General features: G+C 50.9%; 1 protein-coding gene across 3 annotated transcripts in view; it reads left to right on the top strand.

The window, feature by feature from the left end:
• Nucleotides 1–12,271, top strand: part of Hivep3 (HIVEP zinc finger 3) — a 137,416-nt gene that overhangs the window by 91,819 nt on the left and 33,326 nt on the right. For all 3 annotated transcript variants that reach the window (XM_052177215.1, XM_052177216.1, XM_052177214.1), the window contains exon 3: nt 6,197–11,685. In XM_052177215.1, coding sequence (XP_052033175.1) covers nt 6,721–11,685 — 4,965 coding nt within the window. In that variant the 5' untranslated portion in view covers nt 6,197–6,720. The remainder of the gene's footprint in view (nt 1–6,196; nt 11,686–12,271) is intronic.

Consider the following 12,271-nt stretch of genomic DNA (forward strand, 5'->3'; position numbering starts at 1 on the left):
CCATTGAAGATAAGTAGGTCGGCTTAAGTTCACAAATGCCCACTGAGTTCTCTCAGTGTCCAGACATTGCTTTGGATGCTTCTAGGAAAGGCAGATATAAATAAATGACAAGGTAGGAGGGTGGCGTACTAACTAGGTGGATAACAATAGGCAGCCTGGGAGATGAATTAGCCCCAGGCATCCTGGGTCCACTGGGCCCCTGCCGATAGAGCTGCAACCCCAATGCCGGCTCATCTTCAGTGTCACAGGAGCAAGACATCAGCATGGCAGACACTTTCCCAGGTAAAATAAAACACACAAAAGTTCTTAACAAGGCCAGCCCTCATGGTGGGAAGAACGGCTGCTGGGAGTGGTGTGCATGCTTTGCCCTCAGACTGAGGCCTTGAGTTCAGAGATGAGTCCTGTCTGCGAGGCTCTGTGGCCCAGGCCCCTCAGGGTCTCCATTGCAGAAGGCACCTGGTATCCCTGACTCAGCTGTAGGCTCTGCTGCTTGCCAGCTTTGTGATTTTTGTGCCTCTGTTTCCTAAGTTGTAAGACAGGTGTGACAAAGGCAGCTGGTGACAGGGTTGTTGTAAGGGACAGATGAATTGATTTATTTAAATCCCTAAGGAAAGTCCTGACATGAGCAGGAATTTAGGGCCCAGTCCAGACTCAGAGCCTGAGTGTAGCTGTCACTACCTCCCATCACTGTGCCAGTGCCTCAGGGTGACGTAAGCAGAGCAGAGAACTCTAGCTTTATACCTGCTTCCCAATGGCTGGGAATCTTGTTCCTGGTTTCTCCATGTCAACACCAGAGACATCCACATCAACCTCTCTGATGATAATAGTGTCACCTTGGGCCCTAGGTCTAACAGGAAGACAGTTCCCAACCAGACACAACTCACTTCCCTCTATACAAACTGGTTGTGGTCTTTGACCAGTGTTCAGAAATCAAAAGCTGAGGCGGTGGTGGCGCATGCCTGTAATCCCAGCACTTGGGAGGCAGAAGCAGGCAGAATTATGAGTTTGAGGCCAGCCTTGTCTATGGAGTGAGTTCCAGGACAGTCAGGGCTACACAGAGAAACCCTGTCTTGAAAAACTGGAAAAAAAAAGAAAAAAGGAAAAAAAAACAGAAATCAAAAGCTCTCTCTCTCTCTCTAGGTCTCAGAATTACTTCAGAGCAAATAAATAAATAAATAAATAAATAAATAAATAAATAAATAAATAAATAAATAAGAAAAGAATCAGAGATCAGTGTCCAAGGGAAATTATTTAAGAGTCTCCCAGTTAGTAAAGAGCCACATCCTGCACATCATTACGGGGACAAACACGGTCCAAGAGACTTACCGTCCTGAGGTCAGTGGTGAGTCAGCTTCCCTTACTATAACAAAACACCTGAGAAAAGAGAAAAGTTTCCTTTGCTTAGAGTTTAGGGGACTGTAGTTCATACTTGGACCACTTGTTGCTTGGGGTCTGTGGCAGAGGGCACTATAGAGCAAGCTGCTCACTTCACAGAGACTGGGAAACAGAAGGAGTCAGGAGCTATCCAAGTCCCACCTCACCTCCCAAAGCACTGAAGGAAATCTCTCAATCGCCCCATCTCTTCTATGTCTCTACCATATGCCTATAGTACTAAAGTGAAAACCAGACCTTTACTTATGGGACTTTGGAGATGTTCAGGTCCAGACCACAGCAGTCACCATGGTCACTTGGTGATCAGCACCTGCGAACACATCTAGTATAACTACTGAGCCTGTGGCTCCTGGGAGAGGCTTCAGAATGAGAGCTCTGAGCTACTGGCTGAGAAACATTCTGAGTTTGAACCCAGGACCCACGTGGTAGAAGCAGAGGAGTAATTCCCACAAGCTTTCCTAGCCCCTCACACCCCGCCCCTGCATTCACAGGTAGCATGCATGCCCGCCTAGATACACACACACACACACACACACACACACACACACACACACGCATTCACAGGTAGCATGCATGCCCGCCTAGATACACACACACATACACACACACACACACCACATTCACAGGTAGCATGCATGCCCACCTAGATACACAGATACACACACACACTGCTGCATTAGGGAGCGTGAGGAGGCATCACTCCAGAAACCTGGTCAGTCCCCAGAACACCTGGTGATAAGACTTCCTCTTTCCTGGGGTCAGTGAAACACAGTTCTGTTAAGGCACATGTGAGATACCACTGAGCACTTACAGTTGGGACTGAGGTGGGAATATTGGATTGACTCCCACCATCTTTCCTCGCCCCCTCACAGTTCCTAATCTGGATTAAGTCATCCGAGGGTCCTGTGGCTTCCCTATGCTGGAGCTGGGAGGAAACGTTTTTTTTTTTCTTTCTATACTTATATACTTATTCATGCAGTTGGGACTGAGGCAGGAACTCATCCCAAAGTCTGGAACCTACCCCAGGGCAGCATAAAGCCCCCTCCTTGACACTCTGGTTACTGGATCCCCAAATCTCAACATCCCGTGTCCACATGTCAACCTCCTGGGCTCTCTTTGCACATACACCTCCCTCTAAACCACCTCCCTTCTTCTAGATCTAGCTTGACTGTGTCCCATCATTTAAGGCCCAGATGAAGCAGCCTGTATGGGCTGTCACTGCCTTTGGAACAGCAGAATGGAAGGCAGTGTAGGAAGGCAGGAGATGCTGGGCCTGATTGTGAGAGGGCTAACCGCCACTGGCTCGGTGTCTCTGTGAAGGGGAGCTGCACAGAGGTCCTGTAAAGGGAGAAACACCCTTGCTTAGTGAGGCTAATCTCCAAAGGTTCTCTCTTCCACAGAAGAGAGAAGTAGTGGGGAAGTTTTGGGGGAGGCAGGGTGGAAACAGATGGGTAAGCTGGGGGGCAGTGACAGTCAGTTGCTCTGTTTGCCTAGGTACCAGGGTAGACCATGTCAGATTCAGATGGAAGAATTTAAAAAAAAAAACTATATTCTTCACTCCCCCCCCCCATAGGTGCTGTTTTAATATAGCTAGACAGGAGCTAGAGCCTGTAGGTTTAGCAGATACCTAGGATATCTAGAGTTGGGGTTGGGAGATTAATTCATAGTGTTAGGGTAATGGGCTTTCAGTAATAAACAGAATAAAAAGTTAATCCTTATGTCATTTTTTTCACATGCAGAAATGCCCAGATGGAAATAGAGAGAGACAACCAGGGGAGAGGAGGACATGAGTCTCAAAAGAATGAGGTGGGACAAATAGGTCAAGTGCTAAAGTAAAGCCATGAAACTTGGAGTCATAGAGGAAGGCGCCCTGATGGGGTAGGCACCCCCTGTAGAGAATTTGCATATGCCAATAAGGGAAACTCCTTGGCTAATAAGTTTGTGCAGCTGCCCAAAGCCTCATTGAAGATCAAGATACAAGACTCTGGTGGGCACAAGATAGCCAGTTTCTATGCCTGGAACCTGTGAATAGATTGCTGTTCATGGCATGGGGGACTCTGTGGCTGGGCCCGATAAGGGTCTATAATGGGTCATCCAGGCAGAAGCAAGAGAAAGGAAAGACAGATGTTAGTGTGAAATGATTCCATTGGAGCCAATGTGGCTTTGAAGACATAAGGAGCCATAAGGCACGGAGGGCAGGCAGCCTCTGCGGGCTGGGAAAGACTCAGAGACTAGCAACCACCCCAGTGCGGTTAGTGCTCAGCTGCTCAAAGGGACCAGTAACTGTGGCTTCACCAAAGAGCTGTGATTTGCTCCTGGAGCAGATTCAGGTTCCTGCCTGTTCCTTGTCCCTTAGGTGGTTCCTCATCCATCAGGTAGGCATATCGTCACCATCCAGCACCATGTTCCTCCCTGAGAAAACTAGCAAGTGGAAGCCAAGTGCCTGTCCTGTTAGCTGTGACCTAGAAGTTGGCCAGGATCAGGGCAAAGGAAGCCGGGATAGAACAGGCTGTAGCGGGGTGGCTACAGATGAGTCAAAGGTGGAATTTTATATGCTAAGAAAGACAAATGGCTTCTGGGAGGGATTCCAGTCATGGCTGTGTTTCCATTCCCAGCCAGGGCCACCCCTGTTTCGCCTTGACCTCATTCTGATCCTGCTTCCTTCTGTGGCTCTCTGACCACCTCACCCTGAATCTCCAGGCCAACATCCTCACACCTGTCCTGTCTCCCTTTTACTTTCCTTCATAAGTGAGGACCACCCCCCCCCAAACACACACACATACACACACACACACACACACACACACGAGTGTGAACAGCTCTGGAGGTAGCTGATAATATGGTGTATCATGAAGTGAGAAGATTTGCTGTTCATATCCTGTCCAGCCTGTGGTCTTGATTCCTGGATTCCTGGCTATTGAAGGTAGCAAGATTCACTTTCCTGGCAATTTGAAATCATCATGTTTTATTGACAGTAAAACTTGTGACCACACTTTGGTATACTGTGTGTTTGTGTGTGTGTGTGTGTGTGTGTGTGTGTGTAAGTTCATTCTAGCAAAGAACCTTATTGGAACCTTGGAACCTCCAACTTAACCTCTAGGGTTAAGTTGGCATAGCAGCTCCCTGGGCATGAAGCTCTTGTCTTCTGTCACCTCAGTTTTATCTCACTTGGGCAATAGCTCTGGCACCTCAGCCTAGAGCCTGAAATAGATTCCAGCTGGTGTCCTGACTGTGTGAGTGTCCTAGCTGGCCTGACAGAGCCCAGTATCTGGCTCCCCCAGTTTCAAAATGTCCACTCCAGACTCTGACCATGTGGTTGTAGTACTAGATATCAAAAGAGTTTTCCCACTACCTTCAGGATCCTGGCCACCTGGCCTTGAACCTGTCACATGATTAACCTGATCTTGGTGGCTCTAGACCCAGTGAGCTCTGATTGCTTCCTTATTGGATTGTTTCAACAGTCAAGCCTATGGAAGCTTCCAGAACAGGCGCTGACTAGCCTGATAGGTTAGCCAATTAGCTGTTGAGAATCAGATTCTCCTCGTGGTTGTCAGTTGGTTTCTGAGGTACCATGGCCTCAGTGGTGAATGTCATGAACCTTGTGGCTAGTCTGTGTCTATTCTCTAGAGCACATTTCCCCCTCTATAGCTTGAGAGAGAGCCCTGAAGCTCTAGTCCATTGTCCTGGTAATTTTACAGTGCCCCCATTAGTCATCTAAAAAGTGGCATTTTTCTGTCACCTCAATCATGCTCAGAACTAAGAAAAGTGGGAAAGAACAGGAAAGAGATTTGCTTTTCATGTCTCTGGGTCACAGGGTCAGCTAGGTTCTACTGAAGTATGACCAGTACCTTGCTCTCACCACATCTGAATTTGATGTAATTGAAGGCTGAGAAATTCCCGAGTCATGAGTTTTTGATGTCCAGCATCCATATCTTCCTTCCACATTGCCCCTCCAAAGCCCTGGCAGCACCAGTTCTACAATATGGTGAAGAAAGATGCAGAGGGTGCCAGCCCTAAAATCAGAGGGCCTGTGTGGCCCTGACTGGTTGCTCTCACATGCCTTTAATTTCAGCCCTTGGGAGGCAGAGGCAAGTGGAGTTCAAGGCCAGCCTGGTCTACAGAGCATGTTATGAGACATAGAGAAGAAACACTGTCTTAAAAAAATAAAAAAATAAAAAATAAAAAAAATAACAAGCTCAGTGTGAGTTACCATGGGCGATGTCCCAACCTTTATTGCTTTGCCCCAAAATACAAGATAGGGATTTGCATGGGGGTAAATATGAGTAATATTTCTCAAGGCCATGCAGATCTGGAGCCACACAGTATCTTTGTTAACAGTCTATCCCCTGGACGGCTCATTCCACCATCCTTAGGCACTTTCTCTGTCTCTACCCTGTCCATCACTATCCGTATCCCCTCTCAGCAGGATCTTTATTCATTCCCTAATGGTGTTCTTCTGCAGGCTACTGGAGCAGTCCTGACAGGACCTGCTATCACCCTTATTCCAGATTCACAATAGGGGCTTGGTAAGCCCAGGCTCACTGGGACTGGGTCACAGGGCAAGGTTAGGGGCCCAGGCCTCTAGCCCCCAGTAACCCCACAAGACAGTGTCAGAAACATTGGCTTTGTGGAGGGGTTGGTGTCGTAGGAGCATGGGGAGATGGGGAGATGGGAGCTGCATCCTGTTTGAATGTCTCTGGCTAGTTTTTAAGAAGTCTTAGCTTTGACTGCACTCCATTTGCCCAGCCTGTGGACAGCCTCAGTAAATCCTTTTCCTCTGTTGTGTGTATTTTTTCCCTCATAGAAGACGGTGATTTCTCCTCTGAGGCTGCTAATCTCCAATACAGAATTCAAGGGCAGAAGAGAGCCGCCCCAGCATCTATTGTGGCATCTCTCCAGCCCAGACTAGGGATGACAGGCCTGTGGACACAGATGTCTCCGACCTTTAGCTGTTCACATAGCACACAGGGGACTCGTGGGGGCCACTTGTCACTCAAATCCACTCAATGGCAATACTGACATCTTCCATGCTGTTTCCAAGACAGACGTTCAGACAGAAAAATGCCAGTATGCTTTCTGTCTACAGAGTAGCAGGCTATGCCACACCGATATGAACAGCGTGGGCCCTGGGACCTGCTCTGAGTCCACTTGCAACCACTGACACTTGGGGGGATTAAAAAAAAAGCCCAGCCCCAAAGCTATCGTGGGGTTGGCTTTCACAGCTCTTGACCAATGTGGCCAAAGCTAGACACCTCGGGACACTTGGATTATTCATAAACACGACCTACCCCAAACTCCCTGAGTAGCATCTGAGGTCTTGTGAAGGTCATGGATCCTGACCAAAGCATCAAGGGCACCAAGAAGGCTGACGGAAGTCCCCGGAAGCGGTTGACCAAAGGAGAGGCCATTCAGACCAGTGTTTCTTCCAGCGCTCCATACCCAGGCAGCAGCACTACTGCCCCCTCAGAGAGTGCCACCCAGGAGCTCCTAGCCCCGCAGCCTTTCTCAGGCCCCTCTCAGGCAAAAACGGGCCAGCAGCAGAAGCCTCCCCGGAGGCCGTCCATCGAGACCTCGGTCCACATCTCTCAGCTTCCGCAGCACCCTCTGACACCAGCATTCATGTCCCCTGGCAAACCAGAGCATCTCCTCGAGGGGTCCACATGGCATCTGGTTGACACCATGAGACCTGGACCCTCAGGCTCCTTTGTGGCCCCCGGGCTGCATCCACAGAGCCAGCTCCTCCCATCCCATGCTTCTATCCTTCCTCCTGAGGACCTGCCTGGCATCCCTAAGGTCTTTGTGCCTCGTCCCTCACAGGTTTCCCTGAAGCCCGCAGAAGAAGCACACAAGAAAGAAAGGAAACCGCAGAAGCCAGGCAAGTATATATGTCAATACTGCAGCCGGCCCTGCGCCAAGCCCAGCGTGCTCCAGAAACACATTCGCTCACACACAGGCGAGAGGCCCTACCCCTGCGGCCCCTGTGGCTTCTCCTTCAAGACCAAGAGTAACCTCTACAAGCACAGGAAGTCCCATGCCCACCGTATCAAAGCTGGCCTGGCCTCTGGCTCCAGCAGTGAGATGTACCCTCCTGGGTTGGAGATGGAGAGGATCCCAGGGGAAGAGCTTGAGGAACCCACCGAGGGAGAGAGCACAGACTCTGAGGAGGAAACTGGTGCCACATCAGGTTCCTCCACAGATGTTCTCCCCAAATCTAAGCACCCCCTGCTCTCAAGTAGTTTGTACAGCTCCGGGAGCCATGGTTCCAGCCAGGAGCGCTGCTCCCTGTCCCAGTCGAGCACTGCACCATCACTGGAGGACCCCACCCCGTTTGCAGAAGCCTCATCGGAGCATCCCCTGAGCCATAAACCGGAAGACACACACACCATCAAGCAGAAGCTAGCACTCCGCCTGAGTGAGAGGAAGAAGCTGATCGAGGAGCAAACGTTCCTGAGCCCGGGGAGCAAAGGTAGCACAGAGTCTGGGTATTTCTCCCGCTCCGAGAGCGCTGAGCAGCAGGTCAGCCCACCCAACACCAATGCCAAGTCCTACGCGGAGATCATCTTCGGCAAGTGTGGGCGGATAGGGCAGCGGACCTCCATGCTGGCGTCCACATCCACCCAGCCCCTGCTGCCTCTGTCTGCTGAAGACAAGCCCAGCCTGGTGCCTTTGTCTGTGCCCAGGACACAAGTGATTGAACACATCACCAAACTCATCACCATCAATGAGGCCGTGGTGGACACCAGCGAGATCGACAGTGTGAAACCCAGGAGGAGTTCTCTAACCAGGCGCAGCAGCGTGGAGTCCCCGAAATCCAGCCTCTACCGGGAGTCACTATCGTCCCATGGGGAGAAGACAAAGCAGGAACAATCACTGCTGAGCCTCCATCACCCACCCAGCTCCACGCACCCTGTGCCTCTCCTGAGAAGCCACTCGATGCCTTCTGCCGCCTGCACCATCAGCACCTCCCACCACACCTTCCGCGGTAGCTACTCCTTTGATGACCACATCGCTGACCCCGAGGTCCCCAGCCGCAACACTCCCGTGTTTACCTCCCACCCACGGATGCTAAAGCGCCAGCCAGCCATTGAGTTACCTTTGGGAGGTGAGTACAGTTCTGAGGAGCCTGGACCAAGCAGCAAAGACCCCACCTCCAAGCCCTCTGATGAACCAGAACCTAAGGAAAGCGACCTTACCAAAAAGACCAAGAAGGGGTTCAAAACGAAAGGCGTGAACTATGAATGTACCATCTGCGGTGCTCGGTACAAAAAGAGAGATAATTATGAAGCTCATAAGAAATACTACTGCTCTGAGCTCCAGATCACAAAAGCCCACTCTGCAGGTGCTCATGAAGTGGAAAAGACTCAGGCTGAGCCTGAGCCTTGGTCCCAGATCATGCATTATAAACTGGGGGCCACCTTGGAACTCACTCCACTGAGAAAAAGACGGAAGGAAAAGAGCCTTGGGGATGAGGAAGAGTCATCTGCCTTTGGCAGTCCTGGCCCATCAGAAACAGCTCATAACCTTCCCCTGGAGTCGACCAAGTCACCAGCAGAAACAAGCAAATCAATGCCCTCTTTAGAGGGACCCGCGAGCTTCCAGCCCAGGACCCCCAAGCCAGGAGCTGGGTCAGAACCAGGGAAGGAAAGGAGAACAATGTCCAAAGAAATTTCCGTCATCCAGCACACCAGCTCCTTTGAGAAGTCTGACCCGCCGGAGCAGCCCAGTGGCCTGGAAGAAGACAAGCCCCTGGCCCAGTTCTCATCCCCACCACCTGCCCCACACGGACGCCCGGCTCACTCCCTGCAGCCGAGGTTGGTCCGACAGCCCAACATTCAGGTTCCAGAGATCCTTGTGACAGAAGAACCGGACAGGCCTGACACAGAGCCTGAGCCACCCCCGAAGGAACCTGAGAAGACAGAAGAGTTCCAGTGGCCCCAGCGCAGCCAGACACTGGCACAGCTCCCAGCAGAGAAGCTGCCACCCAAGAAAAAGAGACTCCGCCTGGCTGAGATGGCACAGTCCTCGGGGGAGTCCAGCTTTGAGTCCTCCGTGCCTCTGTCTCGAAGTCCAAGCCAGGAGAGCAGCATTTCTCTGAGTGGTTCCAGCCGCTCAGCTTCATTCGACAGAGAAGAGCACGGAAAAGCTGAGACCCCTGCACCCCTATCAGACACACGCTCCAGAAACTTGAGCACCCACATGCTAACTGTCCCCAGCCACCACCCTCATGCCCGAGAGATGAGAAGGTCAGCTTCAGAGCAGAGCCCCAATGTGCCCCACCCCTCACACATGACAGAGACCCGAAGCAAATCCTTTGACTACGGCAGCTTGTCCCCTACAGGACCATCTGTAGCAGCGCCTGCAGCTCCGCCACCTCCAGCTGCCCCACCAGAAAGAAGAAAATGCTTTCTGGTAAGACAGGCCTCCCTGAACAGACCTCCAGAAGCAGAGCTGGAGGCCACTCCCAAGGGCCTCCTTGGAGAGAGCAGTGAGGAGCCCTCAGCCAGCAAGCCTTCCACAAAAAGCTCTGTGCCCCAGATCTCTGTGGCAACTACACAAGGTGGGCCCTCAGGAAGCAAAAGCCAGATGCAGGACAGGCCCCCAGTGGGGTCCAGCCCACCCTACACAGAAGCTCTGCAAGTGTTCCAACCTCTTGGCACCCAGATGCCCCCTCCAGCCTCCCTCTTCTCCTTGCAACAACTCTTGCCTCAGGGGCAAGAACAGTCCTCTGAGTTCTTCCCCACTCAAGCAATGGCCGGCCTCCTCTCCTCCCCATACTCTCTGCCCCCAGTTCCACCTTCCTTGTTCCAAGCTCCACCAATTCCTCTACAGCCTACTGTGCTACACCCCAGCCAGCTCCATCTCCCCCAGCTTCTGCCTCACGCAGCAGATATCCCCTTCCAGCAGCCCCACCCTTTTCTCCCCATGCCATGCCCTACCCCCTCAACCCTCTCTGGATATTTTCTCCCTCTGCAATCCCAGTTTGCACTGCAGCTCCCTGGTGAAATAGAAAGCCACTTGCCCCCAATCAAAACCAGCATGCCCCCTCTGGCAACAGGACCACCTGGCCCCTCCAGCAGCACAGAATATAGCAGTGACATCCAGCTGCCTCCTGTGACTCCCCAAGCCACCTCCCCAGCTTCCACGTCAGCCCCACCACTGGCCCTGCCTGCCTGTCCAGATGCTTTGGTGTCACTGGTTGTTCCTGTCCGAATCCAGACCCACATGCCATCCTATGGAAGTGCCATGTACACCACTTTGTCTCAGATCTTGGTCACACAGTCTCCAGGTAGCTCAGCAAGCACCGCTCTCACCAAGTATGAGGAACCATCCTCCAAAAGTATGACTGTGTGTGGGGCTGATATATTTGGGGCTGAGCCTGGGCCATCTAGCTTAAGCAAGGAACAGAACAGAAGTTACCAGACACCATATCTGAGAGTACCTGAAAGGAAAGGCACTTCACTGTCTTCTGAGGGTATCCTGAGCCTGGAGGGGTGCTCATCCACAGCCAGTGGAAGCAAGCGTGTCCTTTCCCCAGCTGGTAGCCTTGAACTTACCATGGAAACCCAGCAGCAGAAAAGGGTAAAGGAGGAGGAAGCTTCCAAGGCAGATGAAAAACTGGAGCTTGTGAGTACCTGTAGTGTCGTGCTGACAGGTAAAGAGGACAGGAAGAAGACAGAGAAACCCCATGTGGGCAGCCAGGGCCGGAGCAGGAGGGAGGCAGAAACACTGTCCAGCTTGACATCAGATGCATCTGACCCAAAAGAACTTTCTCCCCTCTCTCATTCCACATTGTCCCATGGGACAGCCCCAGGCTCAGAAGCTTTGAAGGAATATTCCCAACCATCTAGCAAAGCTCACCGAAGAGGTCTGCCTCCACTGAGTGTAAAGAAAGAAGATCCAAAGGAACAGACTGACCTCCCTCCCCTGGCACCCCCTAGTTCTCTGCCTCTGTCAGATATTTCTCCTAAACCAGCCAAATTTCAAGAAGGTACGGACTCAAAGAAGGTACTGCAGTTCCCCAGCCTCCACACAACCACTAATGTCAGTTGGTGCTATTTAAATTACATTAAGCCAAATCACATCCAGCATGCAGATAGGAGGTCCTCTGTTTACGCTGGTTGGTGCATAAGTTTGTACAACCCCAACCTTCCAGGGGTTTCCACTAAAGCTGCTTTGTCCCTCCTGCGATCTAAGCAGAAGGTGAGCAGAGAGACATATACCATGGCCACAGCTCCGCATCCTGAGGCAGGAAGGCTGGTTCCATCCAACTCCCGAAAGCCCCGCATGACAGAGGTAAGTTATGCCTTGTTCTAGCCACCAAATAATGAAAAGGCTTATGTTGAGCTTTTAAAGCCACATTGTCTTCATGCTAAGTTTGTAGAATTGAAGCCAACTTGGGGTAGGAAGCAGGTTTTTCTCTCTGAGAGTTTTGACCTCATAAGAAAACATGTTCACTGAGCTTCTCTGCCCTTGTATCCCTAACATAGTTGCAATAATTCTACTATAAAGTCAAAAGTTCAGTTTCAGGAAGATAAAGAGTGACTAAAGTGAACAGAATTGGGAAATTTTTAGTGGGGATGCTTTGGGCAATATTAGAACTTTATTCCAGACTTTTCCCATATGGTTCTCCATTGTCTTATTAGTTTCTTTCTGTTTTTTAATTTTATCTGTGTCTGCTTGGGGTTTTTTTATCCTCTACTACCCCTTAAAATCATCTCATTTCCACATTTGACACAATCCACTCCTAAAACAGTCCTTTTCTGTAAGATAATGCATAGAACTGGGCTGCAGTAAACCTCTCCACCGGTAGAAGACACTGTCACAACCTGAGCCATCTGTGCTACAGATTAGCAGTAGACTTTCAATGCAGCTCACATTT

The sequence above is a fragment of the Apodemus sylvaticus genome, chromosome 3, assembly GCF_947179515.1.
Source record: "Apodemus sylvaticus chromosome 3, mApoSyl1.1, whole genome shotgun sequence".
Lineage (NCBI taxonomy): Eukaryota > Metazoa > Chordata > Mammalia > Rodentia > Muridae > Apodemus > Apodemus sylvaticus.